At 50.7% G+C, this 24,759-nt stretch overlaps 10 protein-coding genes across 10 annotated transcripts; 5 read left to right on the top strand and 5 right to left on the bottom strand.

Annotated features, from left to right (window-relative positions):
• Positions 1 to 1,175: 1,175 nt before the first annotated feature.
• On the top strand, positions 1,176 to 2,372 carry BBA_08414 (glycosyl transferase; the record flags this gene model as incomplete). The annotated part of the gene is made up of 1 exon (XM_008603511.1): positions 1,176 to 2,372. One exon carries the CDS (start codon positions 1,176 to 1,178, stop codon positions 2,370 to 2,372), a length of 1,197 nt encoding a protein of 398 aa, XP_008601733.1.
• Positions 2,373 to 3,280: 908 nt separating this feature from the next.
• Positions 3,281 to 4,040, bottom strand: BBA_08415 (uncharacterized protein; the record flags this gene model as incomplete). Its single annotated transcript, XM_008603512.1, has 2 exons — positions 3,281 to 3,508; positions 3,636 to 4,040. The coding sequence occupies 2 exons, from the start codon at positions 4,038 to 4,040 to the stop codon at positions 3,281 to 3,283; spliced, it is 633 nt and encodes a 210-aa protein (XP_008601734.1).
• A 1,220-nt stretch (positions 4,041 to 5,260) lies between these two features.
• Positions 5,261 to 6,892, top strand: BBA_08416 (peptidase family M28; the record flags this gene model as incomplete). Its single annotated transcript, XM_008603513.1, has 3 exons — positions 5,261 to 5,501; positions 5,563 to 6,704; positions 6,755 to 6,892. The coding sequence occupies 3 exons, from the start codon at positions 5,261 to 5,263 to the stop codon at positions 6,890 to 6,892; spliced, it is 1,521 nt and encodes a 506-aa protein (XP_008601735.1).
• Positions 6,893 to 7,040: 148 nt separating this feature from the next.
• BBA_08417 (uncharacterized protein) lies at positions 7,041 to 7,763 on the bottom strand (the record flags this gene model as incomplete). The annotated part of the gene is made up of 1 exon (XM_008603514.1): positions 7,041 to 7,763. One exon carries the CDS (start codon positions 7,761 to 7,763, stop codon positions 7,041 to 7,043), a length of 723 nt encoding a protein of 240 aa, XP_008601736.1.
• Positions 7,764 to 8,663: 900 nt separating this feature from the next.
• BBA_08418 (uncharacterized protein) lies at positions 8,664 to 9,587 on the bottom strand (the record flags this gene model as incomplete). Its single annotated transcript, XM_008603515.1, has 1 exon — positions 8,664 to 9,587. The coding sequence occupies one exon, from the start codon at positions 9,585 to 9,587 to the stop codon at positions 8,664 to 8,666; it is 924 nt and encodes a 307-aa protein (XP_008601737.1).
• Positions 9,588 to 11,372: 1,785 nt separating this feature from the next.
• BBA_08419 (uncharacterized protein) lies at positions 11,373 to 13,020 on the top strand (the record flags this gene model as incomplete). Its single annotated transcript, XM_008603516.1, has 4 exons — positions 11,373 to 11,599; positions 11,654 to 11,769; positions 11,829 to 12,762; positions 12,816 to 13,020. The coding sequence occupies 4 exons, from the start codon at positions 11,373 to 11,375 to the stop codon at positions 13,018 to 13,020; spliced, it is 1,482 nt and encodes a 493-aa protein (XP_008601738.1).
• A 1,749-nt stretch (positions 13,021 to 14,769) lies between these two features.
• On the bottom strand, positions 14,770 to 15,631 carry BBA_08420 (abhydrolase domain-containing protein; the record flags this gene model as incomplete). The annotated part of the gene is made up of 2 exons (XM_008603517.1): positions 14,770 to 15,491; positions 15,556 to 15,631. 2 exons carry the CDS (start codon positions 15,629 to 15,631, stop codon positions 14,770 to 14,772), a joined length of 798 nt encoding a protein of 265 aa, XP_008601739.1.
• An 829-nt stretch (positions 15,632 to 16,460) lies between these two features.
• Positions 16,461 to 17,145, top strand: BBA_08421 (volvatoxin A2 precursor; the record flags this gene model as incomplete). Its single annotated transcript, XM_008603518.1, has 2 exons — positions 16,461 to 16,476; positions 16,538 to 17,145. The coding sequence occupies 2 exons, from the start codon at positions 16,461 to 16,463 to the stop codon at positions 17,143 to 17,145; spliced, it is 624 nt and encodes a 207-aa protein (XP_008601740.1).
• Positions 17,146 to 18,387: 1,242 nt separating this feature from the next.
• BBA_08422 (ATP synthase F1) lies at positions 18,388 to 20,975 on the top strand (the record flags this gene model as incomplete). The annotated part of the gene is made up of 3 exons (XM_008603519.1): positions 18,388 to 18,793; positions 18,877 to 19,386; positions 19,522 to 20,975. The coding sequence occupies 3 exons, from the start codon at positions 18,388 to 18,390 to the stop codon at positions 20,973 to 20,975; spliced, it is 2,370 nt and encodes a 789-aa protein (XP_008601741.1).
• Positions 20,976 to 21,759: 784 nt separating this feature from the next.
• BBA_08423 (lipase-like protein) lies at positions 21,760 to 23,089 on the bottom strand (the record flags this gene model as incomplete). Its single annotated transcript, XM_008603520.1, has 3 exons — positions 21,760 to 22,498; positions 22,570 to 22,879; positions 23,014 to 23,089. 3 exons carry the CDS (start codon positions 23,087 to 23,089, stop codon positions 21,760 to 21,762), a joined length of 1,125 nt encoding a protein of 374 aa, XP_008601742.1.
• Positions 23,090 to 24,759: the final 1,670 nt, after the last annotated feature.

A 24,759-nucleotide genomic window follows, 5' to 3' on the forward strand; every position in this document is an offset into this window, starting at 1 on the left:
TCATATATTGCCTCAAATGCCGCTTCAGGTCTTGTAGTGGTCTTCGTATGCTTTGGCTACTCAATGCGTACCGGAGAAAACTTGGGAAGGTTAGTCTAGGCAGAGCCTCCTACTTGCATAAATAGTGTGTCCTTTCTGAAGTTATTAGATCTAAATAGTAAGCTGTCCGATAAGAATAGGGAGGCGAAGTATACTTACACAAATAAAGAATTCATGATGACAACGGAGACTAAGTCGAACCAGGCCATGCTGTTTACTGCGTTGAGCGACAGTCGAATCTTTAGGTCGACTCTTCTTGAACAATCCGGACCCTTATCTGAGACAAAGGGCTCTGCGGTCCGTGTAGTTGCTAGTAGCGACTAGGAGCGCGGACATCTCCTAGCGCTTGGTTTGCCTTGTAGCTACTAACCCTTGTCGTAACTAAAGTCCTTAACCATTGATCCTAACTATCTCTATGTTCCTAGTGGTAGCTATTTTGTTCCCTGACTACCCACGACAAGGAGCCAAGCCAATCGTAATCGTGAACCAACACCTCGCCACGAGGCTCGACCATCAGTCTCTGCGCGGCTCCTCTCTGCAACCTCTTTTGCGACCTGAATAGCGGTGCACCTATTCCCCCCGGCGGTATCGTAAAGCTAGTTTCGTTTGCCGGAAGCAATGAGAGCACGCAAAATGGGGACAAGGCTGAGTGAAAGAGAGATGCAGTAACTCGCCCACCGGTTGGCTGCTTCGCGGAAACACCGTTGTAACTGCTGCACCACTTTTCCTCTACACGACTATATAACCAAAAAAAAAAAAGGGTGAAAAGAAATTAAATGCACGTCTAAAAGCAGATAACCTGATAAGCGTCGACCCTTTTCCCATGTTTCCTATTAGTTGGCTGAGTCTGATATAACTTGCCGACAAGTACACGTTCCATTTTAACGGAGACGCCTGATTCACTCCCTTGTCTGCTATTGACTGTTCATTTTCTATTGTATTTTTTTCCTTTCTATTCATTCCTTTCATTAAATCTTTGTCTAGTGTATGAAAAGAATCGTTTCTCCTCCATTCGTTACTTCTATATGCTCAACTTGCGATTCTCCTGATAGCCTCAACTTGGCTCGACAATAACAATACGCACACGTCCACGCACATATTTAACTCGCATATTCTTCCTCGCCATTTAATCCACAATGCGGCTAAGCAATACCGTGCTGGTGCAAGTGCTGTCTTCTTGTCTGAGCACGGGTCTGTTCTTATGGCTCTGCCTCAGCCTCGGCTACGACTACGTGCCCTACGCACGCATGCCCTCGACTAAGGCCGTCGAAAACCAAGAAGTCGTCGAAAACCAAGAAGCCGTCCACAACCAACAGCAGCCTATTATCAACACAACGCCCGAACACAACCCCAACACAACGCCCGAGCACATCCCCAACACAGCCCACTACGTCTATATCCTCGCCAACGTGTCAGCCGACTTCTCCTTTGCCTTCTCTGAGGTGCTCTCTATCTACGCCGCCTCGCGTTACTGGCAGCCCGACGTCATCTACCTGCACACTAACGCACCGGCCGAGGCCCTTGAGCGCGCGCGAAGCGGCGCCGCCGGCAAGTGGACGTGGCTGTTATTCCAGGTGCCGCGCCTGCATATCGTCGCCGTCACAGTCCCGACTCACGCGGCCAACGGCAAGGAAATTAGCCTGATAGAGCATAAGTCAGACTTTGTGCGCGTGCAGGCCTTACGCGACTATGGTGGCGTTTACCTTGACTTTGACGTGCATCCGCTGCGTGATATCCGTGTCCTCCGCGAGAGCGGCTTCCACGCCGTCGCCGGACGCCAGCAGGGCGAGAATGGCGAGGTCAACTCAGGCGTCTTCATGAACAAGCCGCACAGTAGCATGATTGAGCTGTGGAGCGAGGGTATGCACAGCGCCTTCACCGGCGATTGGTCTACCCATAGCAACGGCGCCCTGACCGTCGTCTGCGAGCGCCTCGTCGCCTCGCCTCCTGACGTGCTCATTATGGAGCGTAACGCCTTTGCCCCCGGCAGCTGGATGCGCGACGACACGATCCGCCTGCTTGAGGTCCACGACGACGAGACGTCCAGCCTTGATATGTTGACGCCCGACGGCCACCTGCCCGAGTTTAACGAGGAGCGCACCCGATGGTCCGCCCCTGAGAAGAAGCCGGAGTGGGCGGACGACTGGTCCAGGACGTATATGCTACACGCCTTTAACCACAACCAGGGCGACTTTGAGATTCCCGGCTTTAGCCATATCACGCCTCGCTACATCCTCGAGCGCCGCAGCAACATGGCCCGCGCTGTGTATCCGGTGGCCAGGGACCTATTCGAGCAGGGCCTGATAAATATTGACGATCCTTATAAATTCTAGGTCGAGACCATGTAAAATAGAGGAATAAAGTCTTATGAACGGAATGTATTATTAGATGAACTTATAGAATATAGAAGTCGGTTTATTAGCTAGAGTAGTCTTAAAAGTATCATTTTTAATATCTCCTAGTATTTATTCTATTTATCAATATATAAGAATATCTAGATACTAAGGTAAGAAACGTGTTTGTACCAGAGAAGACGATCCTGGGGTAGTAATACGCGTATTAGTCGGCTTAGCCACCTTCTCCACAGGCGGCTGTTTATACGCGTGTCTGTTACGCATCGCTCCCAAGAATACTTTTCTGGTTCTTTAGACGACATGAAGTAGCAAACACAATTACGGAGTCAATCTCCTGATTTTCGATTATTCTATCTTGCGGCCAAGTCAGTACTCACATATGCAAGTAAATCGCAAAAATGTCTTGTTAGCATCACCACCCACTACGCCATGTATCCTGCTGCCCTTGGTCAAAATACGATGGGCGTTTAGTACGTAGCAGGTCTGGGATTAGTGCTCTTAAGCATTCAGCCTTGATTTTGTTCGTCAATCAGGCAATATGATTCGCTCATCATTGTAGCCCCTTGTGATTATTGAAGCTGGCATGTTTTACCAAATCTCACGATGCGATGCGAGGCTTACGACAGACTCGAGATAATCAACACATAAAGCGCTACCAAATGAATTTGACGGGGGTATCCTTGCTATATCGAACGCCATGCAACAAGTAGTCTCCCAACAATGCCCAGCAGGAACAAGCACATACTCTAGATGATATTTCTCCGCATGTCCTCTCTTGTCTTACGAACGCGCCGGCAATCAAGCACACTCCACACCACATACACAAGTCTCACACCCCTATCAAGCACCGTTAGCTTTAGTCTCGTTATTGATGGGAGGCGCCGTGCTTACGCCGTCGCCCAGGTCAGACCCGCTGTTACCACCATGACGTGCCGCCATGGCGCCGGGTCCAACTCGTAGCCCTGGTCCGAGAGCTCGACGAAAAAGCCCGCCGTCAGCGCGGCCGCCAGCATGACGCCGTCGAGCCCGCCAATGGCGTACGGCGAGACGCGTGGTAGGTTGGTGTTGATGAGGTCGACGAGCATGAATGCGTCGATGATGATGGCCACGGCGTTCTGTTTTAGTTTGAGTCAGTGAGTGTCTTCGAAAGGGAAATATCTGAGACTAAGGAGAAGAAACAAAGAAGAACCAAGTAGAGCAAGAAAGAGACAGAGCTTAAAAGACAGACAGAGGACCACTTACCGCACCAATAGATACTCCCGCCACCGCGCGCTTCACGTGCCACCGCGCAGCGAGATACAGCGCCGATCCGAGCCCTGCGATCGCCAGACTCAGCGTTACGCTCCGCGCAATGGCCTGCGTCAGGCCATACCGGTGCGACGCCCGCGGAAGTGCCCTCTCCAGGACAAGATCGTCAGAGAGCGGCTGCCGCAGCGACCTGCGCGGCGGCGGCGGCGTTTGCGCTGGCGCTTCTGGCGGAGGTGCGTCCTCGCGCCACACGGCCGGCGTCATCATGGGCTGCATCTCATACTGAGTCGGTGGGACAGAAGAGGAGGGTCCGGCGACGACGTAGGAGGAAGAGGCGGCGGCTTCGGGGGCGCGTGGTGGTCGCGGACTGTGGTAGCTCTGGAAGACGGCCCCCGCCATTTAGGTCGCGCCCGGTGGAGGGGACGGGCCGGTCCTCCTGGTGGATGCCTCCTGATGGATGGGTGTCCGTTGGTTGAGATACATGAACTAGTGTTTGAGGTATTTGATCAAGGCATTTTATGCGAGGTTTGGTGGTGGAATGAGGTGACGTTGGGGAGTTCTTGTGTGGCTGCGACGTTTGTAGAGGCGTCGTCATGTCTTTTTTTTTTTCTGGGCGCTGCGGGGGGGCTGCGATGAGGCTGGAGAAGAGGACCAGCGATGGGCGCCACAATTAGGAGCGCCACGGGGGCAGGCTGGCGCGACGTGTGTGGAGGAGTGTTGCAAGAGGCAGATTCCACGGGCGGGATTATTCTTTGTTGCTCGTGGTCGTGAAAAGGGAAATGTTGACATGGTTGGCGTGGTTGGTGGGTGGTGTGAGGTTGAATTGTATTGGGATTGATATGTGTAGACATGCGACTTTGGGCCATTTCTTTGCCATTGATCAGCAAAAAAAGAAAGAGAACATGAAGGAGTAAAGTCAAGAGAGGAAGTAGATGTGATGAGGATTTCTCAAAGTCTACTCTTTCAAGCCAAGTTTCTTCACGGTAAGTCGTCTCTTGTTGGCTGCATGACCAGACAAAGGCGGCGCCACTTACCCTGCATAATTTTTTGAACCCTCTCGCATCACTATGTCTTGCTGAAAAACGTCACGCTCGAATTGCCCATCATCAAGACCCATCTCAGACGCACACTCTCCGTACGCCGCCATCTGCTCCTCGATCTTGTCTCCGTGCGCCGCCGAAATGTCGTCCTTCTCGCTTGGATGCACACTGAAATCGTACAGCTGCCACCGACCCGGACCATGACGGTGTTCTGGCCCATCTCGGTCGATTCAAAAGCCCGAGAGGCTCGTCTTCGAGATCAACTTGGAAGCACAAGATCAAACAATTGAACTCGAGATAAAAGAACACATGAAGTACTAGAGTATTGATCACTATCTGATTCAATGTACTCGGGATCATCATTATCCGAGATACTAAACATGGCAGCTGATGGATGGCATGAAACATCCAGAGACACTCGTGATCCACTATGGCGGCGCCATTCCGCCTCGCTCTGACGCAAAAGTTAAAACTATCTCCCTCGGGAGGGACCGTTTCAAGCTAATCTTGCCATCTTTGTTTCTTCCAGCACTTATCATCTCTCTCCACATCACATTTGCCTTGTCCAGCACAAACAAAATGCCTGGCATCGGTCGCATCGCCATCGCGGCCACGGCTCTTGCCGCTACCGTCCTCGGCGTCGCGCCGCCAGCCCAGAATCCGCTCAGCAAGGCGTCCAAAACGCACCTGGTCGACTCGCAGAAGCTGCAGGATCTCGTCAGCATCGACAAGCTCTCCAAGCGCGCCAAAGAGCTGTACAATATTGCCAAGCTCTCTGAGCCCGACTTTAACCGTCCGACGCGCGTTATCGGAAGCAAGGGTCGGCTCTCCCCAATATCTCTCCATGCTCTCCCTCACTGGACCAGCTAACCAGAACGCAGGCCACGAGGGCACCCTCAAGTACATTACCGACACTCTCCACTCGCTCGGCAAATACTACACCGTCACGACGCAGACCTTTCCCCTCACGACCAGCACCGTCTTTGAATCGCATCTTGTCGTTGGCGATGCCGTCTACGCAGACGCTAAGCCCTTTAGCGGCACGCCCCCAACCAAGGACAAGGAGCCCGTCCACGCGCCGCTCGTGCTCGTCAGCCGCACCGGCTGCAAGGCTTCAGACTACCCGGCCGCGGCCAAGGACGGCATCGTGATTGTGCAGCGCGGCGAGTGCGCCTTTGGCCTCAAGTCGGAGCTCGCGGGCAAAGCCGGCGCCAAGGCGGCCATTATCTACAACACCGACGACGAGGACATTAGCGGCACGCTCGGCGACCCGAAGCCGGACCAGGTCGCGACATTTGGCATCAGCCTGAGCCGCGGCGCGGCCCTCGTGGCCCGACTGGCCGCCGGCGAGCACATTGACGCGATTGCCTACATTGACGCGGCCATTCAGACGATCCACACGAAAAACGTCATCGCGCAGACGACGGCCGGCGACCAGGACCAGTGCGTCGTGCTCGGCGGCCACAGCGACAGCGTCGAGGCCGGGCCGGGCATCAACGACGATGGCTCCGGCTCCCTGTCGCTGCTCGAGATTGCAGTGCAGCTCGCCGCGTTTGACGTGCACAACTGCGTGCGCTTCGCGTGGTGGTCGGCCGAGGAGGAAGGCCTGGTCGGCTCGACGTTTTACGCAAACTCGCTGTCGGCCGAGGAGAACCAAAAGGTGCGCGTGTTTGTGGACCTGGACATGATGGCGAGTCCAAATTACGCATACCAGGTGTATAATTCGACTAATGCGGCTAACCCGGAGGGCTCGGAGGAGCTGCGCGACTTGGCGACGGACTGGTACACGAGCCAGGGGCTTAACTACACCTTTAACGAGTTTGATGGACGTAGCGACTACGTGGGGTTTATTCAGCATGGTATCCCGGCTGGTGGCTGGAGCACGGGTGCAGAGGGTGTCAAGACCGAGGCCGAGGTTGCGCTGTTTGGCGGCGTGGCGGGCGAATGGTACGATAAGAACTATCATCAGATTGGTGATGATGTGAGCAACCTGAATTTGGAAGCTTGGGAAACCAACACAAAAGTGAGAAATCTTTTACGTTTGAATGAAAGGGGGTTACTGACCTGTTGCAGCTGATTGCGCACACTGTTGCCACGTATGCACGTTCCTTCAAGGGCTTCCCGGAGCGCAAAAAGCCTGCGTCTGTTGCGGCGGCTGGAAAGGGGTCTGCATCGCAGTTTAAATACCGTGGACCGTATGCCATCATTTAACTAATATCTTGGTCTTGGCTAGTCTTTGGTGGTTCTATTTGGGGCTGTCTAAATTTTACAGAAATACACATCAATAATGATCCCTACATTGACTTTCCTGCGCGTGTTGTGAATCTGTTTCCTGTCCATCATCTTTCCATATCAGTCGTCAATGTTTCCTGGCCAAGATGCTCATAGGCGACTGCAAAAGTGCATTGTCTGCCATTGCCATTGCGTTCCCGACTTGCCCCATGGCACTCCGGGCTTTCAGAACAGTTGCCTCGGCCTCCCTCATTACAGCCAATCTGTCCTCCAGATCCTTTCTTGCATGTTGGATCGCCTCGAGCTTGCGGTCGACATCAGTTATGCCAATACTGAGCGCCATCTCAAGGTTGGTGTCGCCTCCTTCAATCGGGGCACTCTCTGTGCCCAAGTCTTTCGCGTCGTCATTCGTTTCAGGCATTTGAGCCTTGGTGACGAAATGCGGGGGAATATGCCAGAGATAGAGCCAATTCAGCGCTGCGAGCAGACTGACAATGTTCGAGTTGCTTCTTTCCTTTTGTGAGGCGAAGCGCAGGGCCAGGACTTGCGCATGAGAAGGCAAATCCTTTTGGGGGGGAAGCTTGATGTTCTCATACTCGGCTCTGTCTGATAGATCTTTGTACCTCTGGAGACTTTTACGAATGCTGGATCGTCGACACGCTACTCTGTTTGCAGCGACGGCTTTACTTTCACATTGGAAGAATTTTTCTAGCAGCGTTCGCGTGTCGAGAAAGAGCTCATGAAGTGGATGATTGTTGTCAGGAGTTGGCCCAAGGATCGATTTGTGTCCTGCGTTGGCAAGTTCGACCTTCATTCGAGCTTTGGCCTCGTTGAACAATTCAGAAGGCATGGCAGCTCCTGGTCGCCGAGAATTTAGCACTAAAAGAGACGTTGTTTTGCAGTCCTTCCAAACCGCCCAGGAGAGAAAGCAGCCAGAGAGCTGATTCGCTTGACGTACCTTTTGATGAGCGCCTAGCTAATTTCGTCGACATACTTGAGGAACGTCCGTATTTCTCTACTCCTCAAAAGCAAGTGGCAAAACTAGGTGAGACCTGCAAAGTATGTGTTTGAGTACATGTGAAAGAAAGAGTACAGAAGGGGAAAGAGAAATTGGATGCTCGAATGTAAGCTTCCTCCGTTTTTTACTGCGCCAGCTTTTCACGAGCCATGCCCGTTTGCACCCTGTCGCACAGAGAGCAGCGAATCTAGAAGCTCGCAGCGTGTTCCTTTTCTGGCTCTATTCACCAAACGAAAAAGTGGGCAATGAATCTCTATTCAAACAGATGTTGACAATTTTAAATAGCCTACCGTTCTTGATTTGGAATGGTCTGCCTTGTTCATCTGATCTGGCCCGAAGTAGCTTTGAGCCGGCCGTCAATTCGAGGATCATGGTCCCCCTTTAGAGGGGACTCATGTATTGCTTGAGGGTCTCCAGAGGTTCTTCAATTGCTGCCATAGTACCATGTTTGTTATTTCTATGCTTTGTGGTTTCTGATCTCCGGAATGACTGGTACAATCGCACGACGAACAGAGCGCGAAGAGTGGAAGTGGACGGCGCATGACAAGAACAACCGAGTAGACATAATCGGATACAATAGCACGCGATTCATGAGGACAAAGCGGGGTATGATATCTTAGTCTGACAGGAGTTGTCAGCCAGGGTGACTGCGACTTTTCTCAAGTCGCCCCGAGACTGACTGTTGGTGTGACATCCGGGCACACTCATTACGAACAGAGAACTAGGGTGAGTCTACTCTATCATGTCATCTTTAACATTTTCCAACTCGTCACAAGCATCATCCTCTTCGTTTTCATTCTGCTCCTCGCTTTCCCCCGGTGAGTTTGTGAGCTGCCAGTCGATCGACTCTGAGCTTTCCTGCTCCTCCTTCGCCTCCCACCATCTCCTTTGTGCTTCTTCGAGCCTCTCTTGGCAGATTTGCATCAATTCCAACGTTTCCTTGATCTTATTCTCCACCCTGCACCGCGCGAGAAGCTCCTCACTCGTCTGCTCCGACCCGGTGGTGGACGTCTTTGTCTTGAGCTTGTTGAGGCACAACTCAATGTCCTCCTTATTCTTCGCCCAAACCGCTAGATTCTGATCAATGACTTGACCCAGCTCCCGATTTGCCTCGAAAACTCTCGCAAAGTCACTTTCATCTTCCCAACTTTCGGCGCCTTGGCTTGCCTCTGCCCGCGCGCGCCAATCTTGGTCTCCGACCTGGAAGAGATGGAGCGCATGGCACGCAGCGAGCATATTCAGTGCATATGTAACGTGTCCGTTGGCTTGGTGCGGTGGAAGCGCAAAGCGTAGAGACAGGACCTCGCCCCTGGTCGGCAGGTGCGCTTTGTAGTCGCCTCGCGCATAGTACACGCTGGCGGCCTCGTGGCAACGCGCCCATATGTACAAATACACCTCCTTCATCCTTTTCATATCAAGCGTTCTGCCCGCGTCATTGTCGGACTGGCGAAACAGCTGGTCAAGATTTCTATGCGCCTCCTCCCACAGGGCATGCAGCGGGTGAGACTCGTCCACGTCGTCGCTTGTAAGCGTGATGTGGCCATTCCAGTGAAACTCGGACAACATTCGATGTTTTGCACGCTCAAAAGTCCACTTTGAGGTGATTGGCACATTCTGTCTTCGCACCTCTTTGCGGGCAGATTCGTAATTGTACATTCTGCTTTCGGCGCTGTCGCGAGATTGGCTGTCAACATTTGTCTGCAGGAGGGGAAAACAGTCAAACACATACTTTGTAATGATGAGACTTTCTTCTCGCAAAATCTGCAGGGCCGCTTCTAGTCAAGATGTTCAAGGTCGACTCGAACCTTGGCAGAGTGTGAGTACTTGATGATGCAACCAAAAGCAGCCAGTGAAAACGGTGAGCAAGCGAGAATAAAGTTGAAGAATTTGCATCTCGATTGAGTGTGTTGAGAATTTTTCTTTAAATGTGGTTGTGGTGTTACCTTGACTGGCTCTGCATTCAACTCACTGTTGCTGGGAACACGCGTTCTTGTTCTACCATGAATATACGACATCCGCGTCCCCTTGCACAGGTGTAACATGTTATTAGTTTCTGCACGTAGTATATCAAGATCTGTTAATCGCTAAATTCTTCATTTAATTGAGCGTCAATCTCCATAGATTTTAAAGGTATATTTAAGCGTAAAATGTGGGTTTATTTTAGCCTTTTTGCGCGATACTATAGTTGATAAGTTTCGCCCGTGATATCTCTCGCAATTGAACACTGGGTCACGAAAGTCAAGCGTAGTCACTGCAAGCAATCAACAGTAAATCTGCAACAATGCGAGAAGCGCAGGCAGTTGTGTGATCCGGAGAGCTTCCCCAACTCACCTTTTGCAGACATGGTGGGAGCTGAAACCAGCTCGCCACGGTAAGCGGGAAAGAGCACATGATGCCATATTGAACGCTATTAAACCGCTAAAAATGAAGCCTCATTGAGAATACAGAAGCATCGAAACGAGGGCTTGAAGCAATGACGTATGAATGATGGACAAAATAGTAATACCGCCATTTTAGACGTGCTGGCAGTAGATAGGCAAGTTGGAGAAAAAGGCGCGCTCAGGAACCAATCGGGGGTAGAAATGGGCTTTTTGTCCCTGAATGAAACAAGATGCATCGCCTTGAATGCAAGGTGTTTAAGCCAGCCACTGGACCTCAGCCAGCCATTATGCCACCCCGGGTCCGGCTAGCCCGCAAACTCCTCAGTGACAGCACAGGCGCTCTCATACTTGAGGATATAGCTGGAGATTGTCACGCCTATGTAGTTTGCGGGGATCTCCGAGCGGAGATGGCGATCAAACAAGGACATTTAAATTGTGTATTATAGCGCTACCACATTAGCTTGGAAAGATGATTGGTTGATGCCAGGAAGGGGTGCCTTTAGAGTGCAAGGGTCCAATATCAGCTCGCTCTCTACAGTCCATGACTTCGCCCGGGTTCTTTGGCCACATATCGATGACATGACTTGGGTTTTGCTTGATTGAGTAATATAGTCTTCTGAGATATAGCTAAAGGCCGACATGGGAATTTCGATAAAACGATAACTCCAAACAAGCGCAGTTTAGGTACCAGCAGAAACGATGATATCGAAGCTTACGTGCAGCTGTACCTTTGAGAAACGTGTGGGTAGCCGACGCAATGCTCCATCTGGCGGCAGCGATTGCCTCAACTCAGGCGCTCGCTGACTCGCTATCAAGAGGTGCCATGCAGGCAGGGCTTGATCATGCATGAGAAGCCTTCGATCGTCACAGTAAAAAAGACGAGCAAAAGTCCACTAGTAATGCTGATATAGTGCATGAACCAGCAGTAGCTCTGTCACTAATCTATCGGGCTTATTTAATACCCATGCAGCCGCGACCGAGCTATAATACCCACACTGCTGCTTCCTCAGCATCGTACTGTTCAACTTTACCGACCGAAAGAGTTTATTCGTCAAGAGCCATGTCCTCGAACGCGGAGCCAGTCGGGGAAACTGGTCAACGTGATTTTACTTTTCCCTTTCTCCAATATCCGCCGGACTTGAGTCCTATTTTCGACTCGCTGCGAAATTTCCTGGTTAGCAATCACATCGTGCTTACCGGGGCGCATACAATAAAACTTCGTGCACCGGATGAAGAAGCCATTCTAGCTGGTACCTTTGTCGTTGAGATTGAAGTGCTGCCCATGAGGTGAGTATCCACTCGTTGTATTGCCTTTTAAAAACCGTTGCTCATCAATAACAGACCTTTGACTTTGCAATCGCCCAACGAAATGATTGATTCGACAGCAGGACAGATTGAATCACCAAGCCTGATGACTGGTGTATTCGACAACGAAGCTTGTATGCTGGATGCCTCGGGTAAGCTGTCGATTCGAAAGACATCCTTGGACGAGACTGTGGCGCCTAACTTATTTAAGAAATTGGTGCATGTCAGCCACAAACTGGCTTCAATAATGCCACTGAATGCACAAAGACATTGGACTCGCCATGGCAGGCCATTGGGCCTTCAATTCGATATAATCTTCCTGAAGAAAGCAATAACGCCGGCAATGTCAGCTTGGATATGGGCTCTATGCCCCCAGTGTCCCCAAGCGTTGCAGGTGGTTTGGAGAACCACGTAGACCATTCAACAATGACCGTCAGCCAGCCAGGCTTGGATTCTAGTCAATACTCACCCCTCTCTTGCAATTCTCAAACAAACTCTGCTACAGAAGCTTTCGAGCTACCTGTATCGGTCGCTGATGCTGCTGTCAACAGGAGGCGAGGCGGACGGAGCGGCAGTGTTTCTACATCTTCAGGTTGCTCCGAGTCGTCTCACAAGAGAAACAGACAAAGCAAGTTATTGGCGCTCACTATCAAATCAGTGCAGCAGCCAGTCATACGGCCGGATTGGCTGACTTTCTTGGAAGCCGAACTCCCGCGCTGGGCGCTATGGGGATTGTGGGAAGGAGCTGCAGATGTTACTCCGCCAGCCAAGGGTGGCGGCCACGAGTATCACAGTCTGCAAGTCGCATACTCTGCTGTTTGCTTTCTTGAGAAGCGCGTGGACTATGACTCTATTCGTTGCCGCATCGCCTTGGTGGAGCTACACCGGGAGTACGAAAGAGCGTGCACACATCGACAGGAAATCGAGGAACGACGTCGAATTGGTTGGGGGGTTTCTAGCTCTACTATCGATTATATTCTGAAGAATACGCATAGCAACTGGTCTCTGCTGAGCGAATCGCAGCGAAAAAGTCGTCGTTCTCAGTTTCACGACCGCAAACGGTATGGCAAGAGATGGGCAGTTCTGACGGATGGGCTGGGTACGGGCATTGTACTTCTCAGCTCTACGCATCTTGCAAAAGCAGTGTAAGTATACAAATGAGCAATATGTAACACAGTGGCTAACATATTGAGAGCAGGCACAACACTTCATTTACCTCTGAAATGCTCAATCAGTTTGTCCAGCACACACGAGGCGACGCAACAACCATGCGCATATTGAAAGAGATACGGAAAGTGGCGGATCAGTTATGGCTAGGGCAGCCATGTGGCTCTTATGATGCCAATTTCTTGCTGAATAGGTTGAAAACGGTTAGTGGTGATGATTTCGATGTGATGGAGTAGAGAGATGGCAGATTGTTTCAAAAGTCAAGCGATACGGAGCCTAGTGCGAGGGCAAATATATACAACGGCCAATTAGAGTGCATTCAGTCGCTAAATCGGATACGATATATGCCTTTAAAAATTCAGTGAGCAAACAAGTCTGATTCTACACCACTGCTACGCTTTTCTGGCCATGTCATTGGTGCTTGTTGCAGTCTCTGATTGAGTAATCATATGGCACGGATACAGATGATCGTCCAAGTGCGACATGATTGTTGATCAAGATTTTTGTAGTCATTCTCATTAATAAAGAACTTATCTGATTATCACAATATTATCTTTAATGCAATGGAAAGAAAGGCAAGTAAACGCCATCCCGTTGAATGATAGATGGCAATCCTCCCTCGGACATGTACGTCGTGATAATCATTCCACAATGCGCTAAAAAAGCTTCCCTGAACTTTGTCTATGGGTGACTTTTCCTATTGCGTGAGTTGTTAGAACCACACCCTCAACGAATGGGCGAGCAGTTAACCAATGTAACATGGACATCCACCCCCCTCGGCTCCGGTGAGCTGAGGCATCTCTGCGGAGAGAGAGGCGATGCTACTTGATGAAGATTGCTAACCATATTCTTACATATCAAAGAACTACGCTTGACAAGGTATCTCGTCTATAAACTCCTCTTGCCATTTTGGGACCTTTTACGTCTGCCGTGGGAACCAAGGGGAAAGACCACGGAGCGTGAGGCAGTTTCATTGCACGGAGATGACCGAACAAAAACTTGTCAGTCAGCTTACTGTTACATGCGTATGAAGATCGTACTATCGATATTTCAATGATTTTTTTTATTCTTTTTTTTTTTCAATAAAAAAAAACTTCTCATGTTCAGCGCGGTTGAGCTGCGCCCGGTGTAGGTGGGAGAGGATCGGACTCGGCTCCGCGGGTGCCCGCAAAGTGGCGTCTGCGGATGACAGGAAACTAACCATATCGAGAATGCAGCGCAGGAACCGCTGAAAAGCTTGGCAAAGATGACAAGAATCTAGCTTCTTTTGGATTGGGAATTCCGATTCCGAACCTTTTCCCATCTAAGGGCTCAGGTGAAAGGCAGACAAACAGGAATTACTTGGGGTGTAGGATAGGGACCGGATCCTCTTGCTTCAGTATTGTGTCGTTTTATTTTCATCATCACTCTGCAAGTTTCCATGTGAAGCCATGTTGGAATGATCTCTTTTATTTCGAGCCCAGGAACGATTCACCACCAAGCGTCATTTGCCACTCTATTGCTGGCGAGCTAGCTGTGCAGCTCAGTGCACTCTTGCCGGCCCTGCTCTTTCAGCTCGAGTCAAGCCGTGAGTCGAGCCAAATTACTTCCTGAATCAATGCACAGAGCCTTAGAGTTACGATTCGCTACATCAGAGTCGATCTCGTCAGAGCGATCGTAGCAAGCTGCTGCCAGCCTGTCCGATGTGTTCAGTGTCGACCATCTTGTCTGCCTCGCAAGTCTGGTGTGGCTTCTGTACAGCAACACTGGGCACGAGGTTGGGTAGCAGCTTGTTGTCAAATGCATTGCCAATTTTCTGACTGCAAGACTGGCTATTTTGCAGACTGAGGCAGCTGAACCGGGCGCTTTCTGCATCGTCATAGCCAGCTCGGCTGTTTACAGCAACCAAATGAACCTCAATAATGCCAACTACACTGTAAGTAGCACAACTAAAAAGAAGCGACCGCATATTCATAATGAAAACGAAATAGTCTCTGACAATAGCCCTAGGCCGGCTCCATTTGAAGCCGTATTGGATCCTGGCCCCTCCTCGAGCGCCAATAATTTGTCGACGACATGACATCCGCCGACGTCCTCAAAAGTCTCTGCCATTTGAGCGCAAAAACTTCAGAAAGCTCGTACGCCGCTGGGTCCCAAGACTCGCCCCAGGTAACCAGGCCGACCTGGTGCTCGCTGTCGCTCCCCGACCCCGTAAACAAGTCATTGCACAGCTCGTCTTCGTCATACGTGCCAGTGTTGAGAAGAATGGCGTTGCGAAGTGATGGAATGGGACAAATGTCGATCCAGGGATGATGCGCTATCTGTTTTCGGACTGCCGTGGGCGCAAGACTTGGTGGCAAATCACCAGATGTAGAAGGGGCTGGACCAGAGGCGTTGAAGGGCGAGATCATGTCCTCGCATAGTAGTTCGAGTGTGAACCCAAAGTATGCAGCATTCTTGGCCATGGCCTTGATGATGTTGAATTGCGTCACATTGGTCAAAAGCTGGGCATCGAAAGACGGTTGCGTCGAGTCACGCGTCACAGCATCTTGAAGGCGCTTAATATACTGCGACCGCTCTGGTCCGCTTGACTGGCAAAATAACCATTTCTCGATAGATGGCGGTGAATCCTTTTTATCATGCTTCTCATTCTCGTCGAGCGCTGCCGAGTATATGATCCATTTACGCGTTGGACCTTTCGCCTGTGCTAGAATGGCCAGCCGTTTTCCTGCATGCAAGGGCAAACGTCAGATGCTGGTGCAAGAACCGGCGGGGAGATGTAAAATACTGACGGCGAGCCTGCTGGCTAAGTCGATTTTGTCGTCTTCTGCGCTCCTTTGCGCTGTCAAAAGCCACGTCTTCACTCATGAGCAGCGTCTTGTCCTAAGGATCATGATTTCTGACTTTCCGCGCAGAAGTAGAAAAAAAGTTTTTACACGTCTCATGCAGTCAGCCCTTTTTCGAGACATGCCTTGTGTGTGTGTGTGTGTGGCGGTGCAGGTGCATCGCTTGGCAGGTTCACCACTGCGCTGCGATTGGATAGGCAAACTTGATCTAGAATTCCCGCCACCTTGTTGCGAGATTTGCAGATTTCATTGAATTCACTCAATAAGTGATGCATGTCGACTCGAGTCATATATAGTAATGATTCTCGATTTTTTGCGGCCGTCCACGTATGGCTGGCCACTACATGACAATCATCGGCATAGAGGCACCTTCTATTCGTAGCCAATAGGTACGCCACCATCCCCGAGCGTTCCCAACCAATTCAGAATCTAGGCGAGCTGAGGGCTAGCCCGAGATGCAGGTTGCGCTATTTTTTTCTTTCCCTGAATCATCGGTGTGCGATATCTACTATACGCCGCATATTGATGGGTTAAGGGAGATGGCCTTGACGTGACGTTATGAGAGCGGGAGTGAGGATACTCACCACTGCCTTCCTCCTTCCAGATAGCAGCCTCCACACGCTCATTTACATCAGTGATACTGTATGCGTCTGTATGACCTCAGTGTGGCTGCACCACGCTTGAGACAGCGAAATGCCCAATGGAGCTGGACCTCCCACGTCGGCCACTCTGAGGGGACCTAGAAATATAAAATCAAGGTAATTTCCTCCATGCTGCTCAACCAAGGCTCTCATTCGCAACAGTTTTACACCAACTCAATTCTAACAATCTTACTGGAATTTGTCATCACAATGTCCGACCCAGCGAGTACGTCTACCAAAACATCACCTCCGCGATTTAACCCCTCTCTGACAGCATTGCGCCACAGCTATCAAGTTTGACAGCTTCTCCAAGCTTCCTACTTGGCTCCTTCCCACCAGCTCTCAGGTAATGGCCTACGCCGGAAACTATGACAAGAGCGATTTGGAAGGGATAAGGTTCGACTGGAATTCTTTCAAGCAATCGATCGGCCAGAACGCAAGCGGCGACATCGCCTTTGACAAAGAGAAGGTCGTCACCATTGATCGTCAGGACAGAACCGTCCAGACCATGGTCGATCAGATTGTGTCTTTCCTCGCCGACGCGCTTAGCTACCCCATGAGCCAGCACGATATCAAGGCGCTCAATAAGACCATACAGACGACCTTCTATAACTTGAAGAATAAGTCCTCGTATGGATTCTTGAACTTTAGCTCGACTACTGATCATCACAACTCGTCTTGGACATATAATATCAACTTTGCGTTTCCCAATCCGGATATCCCGAATTACTTCAATTCTTTGATTTCGACTGTCATCTTGGAAGCGGATATAACTGATGTGTCAGAGTGGTGGGGTTTAGAATTCAACACGACAAAGAGCTTCTCCGCCAAGATTCATTCTATTGAACTCGTTGTAAAGAAGGGCTTTGCGAATCCTGATGCGCGACCCAAATAGGAAGTTATTCCGGATGAGTTAGCTCTACAGCTTGCTGCGCTCGCCACAAATCTTTGGGTACTTTATTGCAGGTCGCTGTCTGCCCATCATATTAGGCATCGTTTCGGCATCTCTTTTTGCTTGGCACGTTTTCTCCTGGTTTGTCGGACATTGGCAAAGGCATACTAGCTGTTGGTTAGTCTTGCTTCTGGTCGTTGTATGGAGTTCTCTACTGGAGTTTAAGCTCGGCCGACCAGATAGCGCAGTTCAGTCGTTACTTTAAAATTACAGTGTTACTTTCAAATATTCGCCATTATTTCCATCTTGATTCGGACATTGGGCCAAGAGCGAATAGACATGTTGATTTCGCATAAGTAGGATCCCTCAAAATACAGACATCTATAGAGTTATCGAACGTGGTGGCTGATGTATCAGCCTCTGGATCAAACACGTCGTGCTTCTCTTACTTTGAGACAGGACCTCAGACTTAGCCCGCGCGGCATGGACAGGTTGATCTATATCAACATGATGGTGCATTGGGCCAGGATTGGTGTTGTACTTCCGGCCGTTGTCGCCATGGCAGAGCGATCCGCTGACGGAGTTGCCCAACACACAATATGACATGTCTTGGAATTCCGCGGTCCCATGCCGTAATGCAGATGGCTGATAGGATGCTCAACTTTCTATTGCCTTGAGCGAGGCTCAGAGTTGTGCGGCTTCGCCGCTTCAGTGGAGTTTCCTGCGGGAAGTCATAAATATCCGGCGGTATTCTTCCTCCAGAATCGGTCTTGAATATTTACCAAGTCTTTTCGCATCACAATATGCACTCGGGGCGAGCTGAAATCATGCAGTGCGTGGCTTTGATGTCTCGGCTTGACTCATTCTGACGGCTGAAAACAACTTGCAGAAACTACAAGAGCTGACAATGTTGTGGGTGTGTGTGTCTCAGAAGGAGGTTAACTTTTCGAGGCAAGGTATTTTAGCCACTTTCTAGGAAAGCAAAGAATTATATAAGAAGAGTTGCTCTTCGCCCTTTGCTTTAATACCGACTCTGTACCAAAAAACGAAACAAGACTCAACAACCTTTGCTACTGCGTACCTTACCAAACATCTTGATTGCCTAAAGGCCTTTGGAAAAGAAACTTACAAAAAAGAGGAGCGCAGGGCAAAAAAAAAAAAAAAAAAAAAAATCCGCCGCCATTATTCTTCGTGCATTATACCTTCTTATTTCTCCAAATTTCTGAAATACCTCTCGCATTCAAAATGAGCAAGTTCATTAATGACACCAAGAATTTCGAGCTCGCAGCTCCACGCACTCGGGAAGACATGTCAGCCCAGTTTGACAAAACGGACGACGACAAGGTCTCGGTTGAGCAGGCCTTCCCCATCAGTTCACGAACCGACAGGATGGCGGTCGACAAAAACTTTGACGAAATCTCCAGCGGTGGTGCCGGCGACTTTAGAAAGGACAGCAAGGACAGGCCGCCAGAATCACAATCAGCAACCGACCGGCTCGCCACTTGGTCTCTGAATCCTGACCTAAAGCAGGAGTCGCCTGTCATCAAGATGCACCCAGACGATTTTCTTGGAGGCAGGGACCCCATCCAGGACAGTGACAGACGCACCCGTGTTGATGTGCAAGATTTCGAAGACAATGGCAAATATCGCTGTAAGCAGAGCCCGCTCCCCTTGACGCACCTTTGACATGACAAAGCAGCTGACACTTGTCTACCCTTTACTCCGGTATTACAGCGGTTGTCAAGATCCAAAGTCTTTGGCGTTACAATGGTACGGAAATCTGGACTATGGGAACCGGTTGGCTGATCCGCGACGACCTCGTCGTCACTGCCGGCCATAACGTTTACAGCGATACCTATGGGGGCCAGGCTCTTCGAATCAAGTGCTGGATCGGCTACCGCGGGAGGGACCTTGCCAACGACCCGAGAGTGCAGCACCGCAACGCGATGAACATTGTGACCACCGAGGCTTGGCGCTCGCAGAGCGCTGATCGCAAGCGCCACGACGTGGCCATGATCCAGGTGGACGCGCCGTTCATGGGCAATCTGAGGCTTTTCAACTATATCAACACGCCGAGCCCGCAGATATCAGGCTCCATCGTCCTCGTCGGGTATTCTGGCGACAAGTCTCCGGAGAGAAACGAAGAAGACATTGGCGGCTGGATGTACGAAGGGCGGTGTCCAGCCAGGTATGATCTTGCCGAGTCCAGCCACATGATTGAGCACAAAGTCGACACATACGGAGGTGAGACTCTGATTTCTTTTTTTTTTTCTTTTTTTCCCAAGAAGAGATCCCTTCATTGGATTCATAGAAACAACGCTGGATGACGGTTTGCCGTGAGCAATGCTAATACGGGCACGCTTTTCAACTCATGTACAGGCCAATCGGGAGCACCCATCCTGCTCAGCGACTACAAGGGCATGGTGGCCATTGGCACTCACTGCTACAACGGATCTAATGGCAGTTTCAGCTCTGGCAACCCCATCGGCGGGCAATACGGCAACAACTACGACGAGTTTGTCAAGCGCTTCAGGCCGAGCACAAAGAAGACGATCCCCCTAGGCGACTTCACGCCAAAAGTAGACCCCCCCAAATCGGATTTCGCTTACTATAAAGGCGGAAACCCCACAGACGACAAGGAAGACGACTTCTACCATACCGAATACCTCGTTCTGCACGTCGGCCTCGAAGAACCATGGGAAGTGGGAACGCTGCGTGGACCTATCGGAACGCTGTGTGGACCTATCGGAACGCTTCTGGGCGTCATTACCGGCGGCATCATCGGAGTCCTTGCTAAATCTGTTGTGCTCAAACAACAGGAAGTGTCGTTTAGCGTTCCCAACCCAGCCATGGTGGATGCCTGCTTTCAGCGCGCGCAGCTCGCCGAGGCCGCCCTCCAGTGCACGTTCCGCGTTTACAATGGGCATGGATACCACTCTTGGATGGCTAGCTTGTGGAATACGCACCATCTCAAAAGCATCACCAACTCAAAGTTCCGGGCCCTAGTTACGCCCATCATCAACGACTTTGGCCTCCGACTCGCCGCTGACCATTGGCAGAAGCGCATGGACCCGAACCCGGCAACCAGGCACGTCAAGGCAGGTAATAATAGCGGCGATGACTTGAAGCTGACCAAGACCGAGGCGTATGACCCGAGCAAGAAAGTCTTTGTCGAAGCCTTCTTTGAAGGGCGCACCCGGCGCGTAGACGGTTACGAAAAAGAGAGCGCCGAGACCCTGGCCAGTTGGCTTTCAATGCTGTTTGATGGGGCCGTCAATTCCGCCCATCCCATTGCAAGCGCTGCCACCGAGACGGCCATTGACCATATCGTTAAATTGATCGGGGGCATTCCGAGGGTCAGGTCGATACCCGCAGACGCGCAGGATGCCGATATAGATATACTATTGAAGCGCGCTGTGATAGCTGACGTTGCTCTGCAGGACCTGGAGGGTGAACCAAAGTGGAACCTCGAGCATATGATATTCCTAGAGTCATTCGGTGGTTTAGAGGGGGGCACCATCATGGACGGTATCAAGGTCGTGATACAGCAGGGGGGGCCGGATCTCGTTGATATTGCCCAGAAAGTCGTGGCCAAGCACCTGCCCGGCATCATCAAGCGATTCAAGAACGGAAAAAGGAACCCTCACTACACTGTGAGTGGAGGGTATGACGATGACGATGCGGTGCCGGGGCCGGAAGGAGTAAAGAAGAGCGATGCTGATGGGTATGTTGACGAGAACCCGGATGCGCCACCGATTGAGCGTTTCTCGCCTGCAGAGCGAGATGAGGATACGCCGCCGATTGAGCATTTCTCGCCTGTAGAGCCAAAGTAGGAGTCGCACAGTCGGGTGATAATGGCAGCTACTCTGGTATTTTTCTTTTTGCCATGATAGCTGTGAGGGCGTGGCTTACTGGCTGGGAATTATTCGGTGATGGGTAGTTGGGTACAACAGATTGGACATGATAAGAGCCATTCTCTCTCTATATCGCATCAACTCAGTATTACCAAGCCTTTGAGATTGAAAGTGGCATCAGATCAAGGCCAGTGAAATGAAGGTTGAGACTGATCAAGGGAAGAAGCGCTAAATAAGAAGGGTAGCAGAAATAGGAGTTCACCTGTTGGGACGCAGACGCCCACTCTGTGGCGAATCAAAAAGAGCGAGAGCAACGGAATCACACGGCAGGGCACGAGCTAAAGCAAAAGACCTGATGAATGTGTGTATGAAGGAGAGAAAGAGAAAGAGAGGCTATCTAGAAAGTGTGGCGGCTGATGAGGGGTCCTGGCTGAGTAAGCGAGTCGAGGCGAGGATACCCCTCGTCATCAGCCACCTCCAGAGAGAATCTCTTCTCTTTGCATCATGACATTCATCCAGGTCCTTTACTTTTGTTGATTGCTTGTTTCTTGCCCGGCTCGTGATGCCCTCGCCTCTTTCCTGATTCGGTACACCACTCGGCCTCATAATCAGTAGATTTTTTTTTCTTCTTTCAATCACGCCGCTGGGTCATTCCTATGCCCATTCTAACAAGTTTTCATTTTGACTGCTGATTTCTCCGTGAAGTCACCCGTCTGTCGACTCAACGTACCCGCGTTTCGAGCCGCAGCTGACCGCCATCTCCCTACTGCTCCTGCTTCTCCTCCCCTTCCTTCTTCTCCTCCTCCCCTTCCTTCTTCTCCTCCTCCCCTTCCTTCTTCTCCTCCTCCTCCTTCTCCTGCGCCTCCAAGAACTGCTGAAACTCCTCGGCAGTAATGGACGGCTCGCTGGACTTGCCCTTGCGTCCGTCCTTGCACAGCAGCAGCGCGGGGTCCACGTAGTTCATGTGGTCGCCGATGGAGCACGTGAACCTGGCCACGGGAAACTCCAAGACGTTGCGGGCTCTGCCGCACGTCGGGCCGGCGCACTGCTTCCTGCTGGTGCACTTGGTCGCGGTTGTCTCGTAGCCCTTTGCGGTTCCCAAAAGGCCGTCCTTGTACCAGTACTCGGGGTACGTGTGGGCGTAGAAGCCGAGCTGGAAGAGGGAGCCAAAAGGCACAGACGCGACAAAGTCGTTTCCGTTTGTGATGCGCGCCGAGAAGTTGCTGTCGTTGGTGATGAGGTTGGCGAATTCTTGGTTGCCGACGCGCGGCGAGCCGTACGTGTAGAGGTCACAGGCGATGCCTTGCGTGCGCAGGTAGGGCGCGGCAACGGTCGCGACGGCGCCGCCCAGAGAGTGGCCGGTGATGACGACGCGGAAGGACTCTTGGCCGGGCTTGGCGAGCTCGGCCTTGAGGGTCTGCTCCAGCTCGGCTCTGACGCTGGAAAAGGCCCTCATGAAGCCGTTGTGGATGCTGCAGCCGCCGCATTTGGGGAATAAATTGCTGCGAAACAGTTGGTAAACATTCCAAAGCTGATTAGGCCAAGGGGATGGTAGCTCTTAATAGTTACTTACTTGGCCGCGACCAGATTCTTGATCAAGTCTGACGTAACGTCCACATAGGACAGGGGGTTCGTGCCTTTAAAGGCTACGACAATTTGCTTCTTGCTGGGGTTTGTGGCGACATAGCCCGCAATGGTGCCAAATTCAAGATTGGTAAACTCCTTTACCGTGACTGTTCCTTTGAATCCGTCGCAGATGGACCCTCTGTTGTCCGCGCAGACGGCCGTGTTGATGGTCGTATCGTAAAGCCCTGTGCAGTACGCCGCCTGGGCGTACTGTGAGAATAGCTCAAACTCGGCGGGGGAAGCCTTGTCAGGGGTTGCTACGCGAAGAATTAGTCTCTTGTAATTTTTTTTTTCTAATTTTCTTTCTTTTTGCCATGTGATGCTTATGTTCTAGACGGAGAAAAGCCACTTTGCTGCATCTTTCTGGGGTCATCACTGGAGGGTTTCTCACCTTGGCGGACAGACACTGCTGGAGATGCCAGGGCAGAAGTAGCTCCGGTGAGAAGAAAGAAAGCTGTTGGTTGCATATTGAAGTATGTGGGGATTCCCGAAAGTTGAAATTGAGTGAGTGTAGTAGCTTTCTTAATGAGTGAAGCCTGTGCTGATGAAGATCGTGTTCAACAACAGGAGCGATCGTGTTCATTTATATAACAATAATCCCTGAACTTCAAATGGGGCCACAACTAATCGTGGTCTGGTCTGTTCTTTGGCATACGCACGCTCCTCATAGCCGTCAGTGCATAGACGCAGCGGGATCTGACCGCCTGGGCCATACGTTACCATGCACACAATTGCCTGAATAGAGCCCAAACATTTAATAAGCTGTTTGGAATGCGATCAAAATTAAATCCCGAAGTAAGTAGCGATTAAAGTGCAAGGCACGTCTCAACGACAGGAACACCTGTCGAAAGGGCCATGATGGCGAGTCAGCGCCGGCCGAAGCGCTGTATGCGAATGAATAGAGAGGGTCGCCGCCAAGAGACAATGCGCAACGTTACCAACCAAGAGGGCCTTGGTTAAATAGCACCTTGACAATAACTTGACAATACTGTCAATACACCACGAAATCACCATAGCTATCACCATTATGCTTGGGGGGGGGGGCAAGAGGGTAATGTGGTTATCCTTGTGAGTTGTATTCCACGCCCTGCAACCACCGCAATTGCGGAACTGCCGAGCCAATCGCGGCTCTGCATCAAGAACTGCGCACGTGTAGCGACAACACCGTTCGTCTTTACGCTCGGCGTTGAGGAGGGTCTAAGAATCACGCGACTGACAAACGAGGCCGGCCCGGGACCAGGGTAGTAGACCGGATGTTGTAGCCAATAGATGAGGCCCTGGTCGACCAGAACGGCTTGCGGGGTGGTGGCTGGCGCGAGCTTATGATCAGGTCGGGCAGTCTCACGACTAATACTTGTGAATAGAACAATGACTATTAAAACTCGATAAACATGAAAAGTACTTAATAATTTATTATTATATACATTACTCCGACTATCTTATAAGAGCCTTTAGTCCTTTTATAGTATATAGACTACTAGATATAGGGAAAACCCTAGAATCCCAAGTAAAAACCACGAGACCCCTACCTCTCTTAGCGTCTCTATAGTGTATGGTCTATAGTGTGTGTCAGTATCCTTCTATCTTAGAGAAGTACTAAAAACGCCACTATAGGTGAAAGTCCTCTCATAAACTAAACACTACCGTGGTGTAATAGATCAAGTAATATTTTCTTATCGTTAATCTTATTACTGTTAATATGGTAGATGACGCCCTTACTCACGTAAGGAGGACTGCGCTACCGTAACGTGGTAGAGACCCTGGCTGGAGTTAAACAAACCGCTGTCTCGTAAGGTGCTGGGTCCCACGATAAGGCTGCCTGCGACGGTAACCACTCCGCACCAGGGCTACATATTATTGAGCCTTTTTGTACGCGACCTGTCCCGCAGTTGAGGCTCTACCGATTTCCTTGTGACAATGACAGGGGCACCACGTGAAGCTACACGTGGAGTGGGTACGGGCTCGCGTAACTGATGTATACGTGTTATCAATCGCTAAATTGAAAAGTCAAGATACCGTGTTAATATCATCCGTCGGGGTTATCATCATCTAAAGAGGTCTTTGTTTTTTCCGCGTCTTGTCATCACCATTACATCGTCACTTCTTTTTTTCCAACTCGTAAGACACCTCAACGTCC

This window comes from Beauveria bassiana, assembly GCF_000280675.1.
Source record: "Beauveria bassiana ARSEF 2860 unplaced genomic scaffold BBA_S00034, whole genome shotgun sequence".
In the NCBI taxonomy this organism is placed as follows: Eukaryota; Fungi; Ascomycota; class Sordariomycetes; order Hypocreales; family Cordycipitaceae; genus Beauveria; species Beauveria bassiana.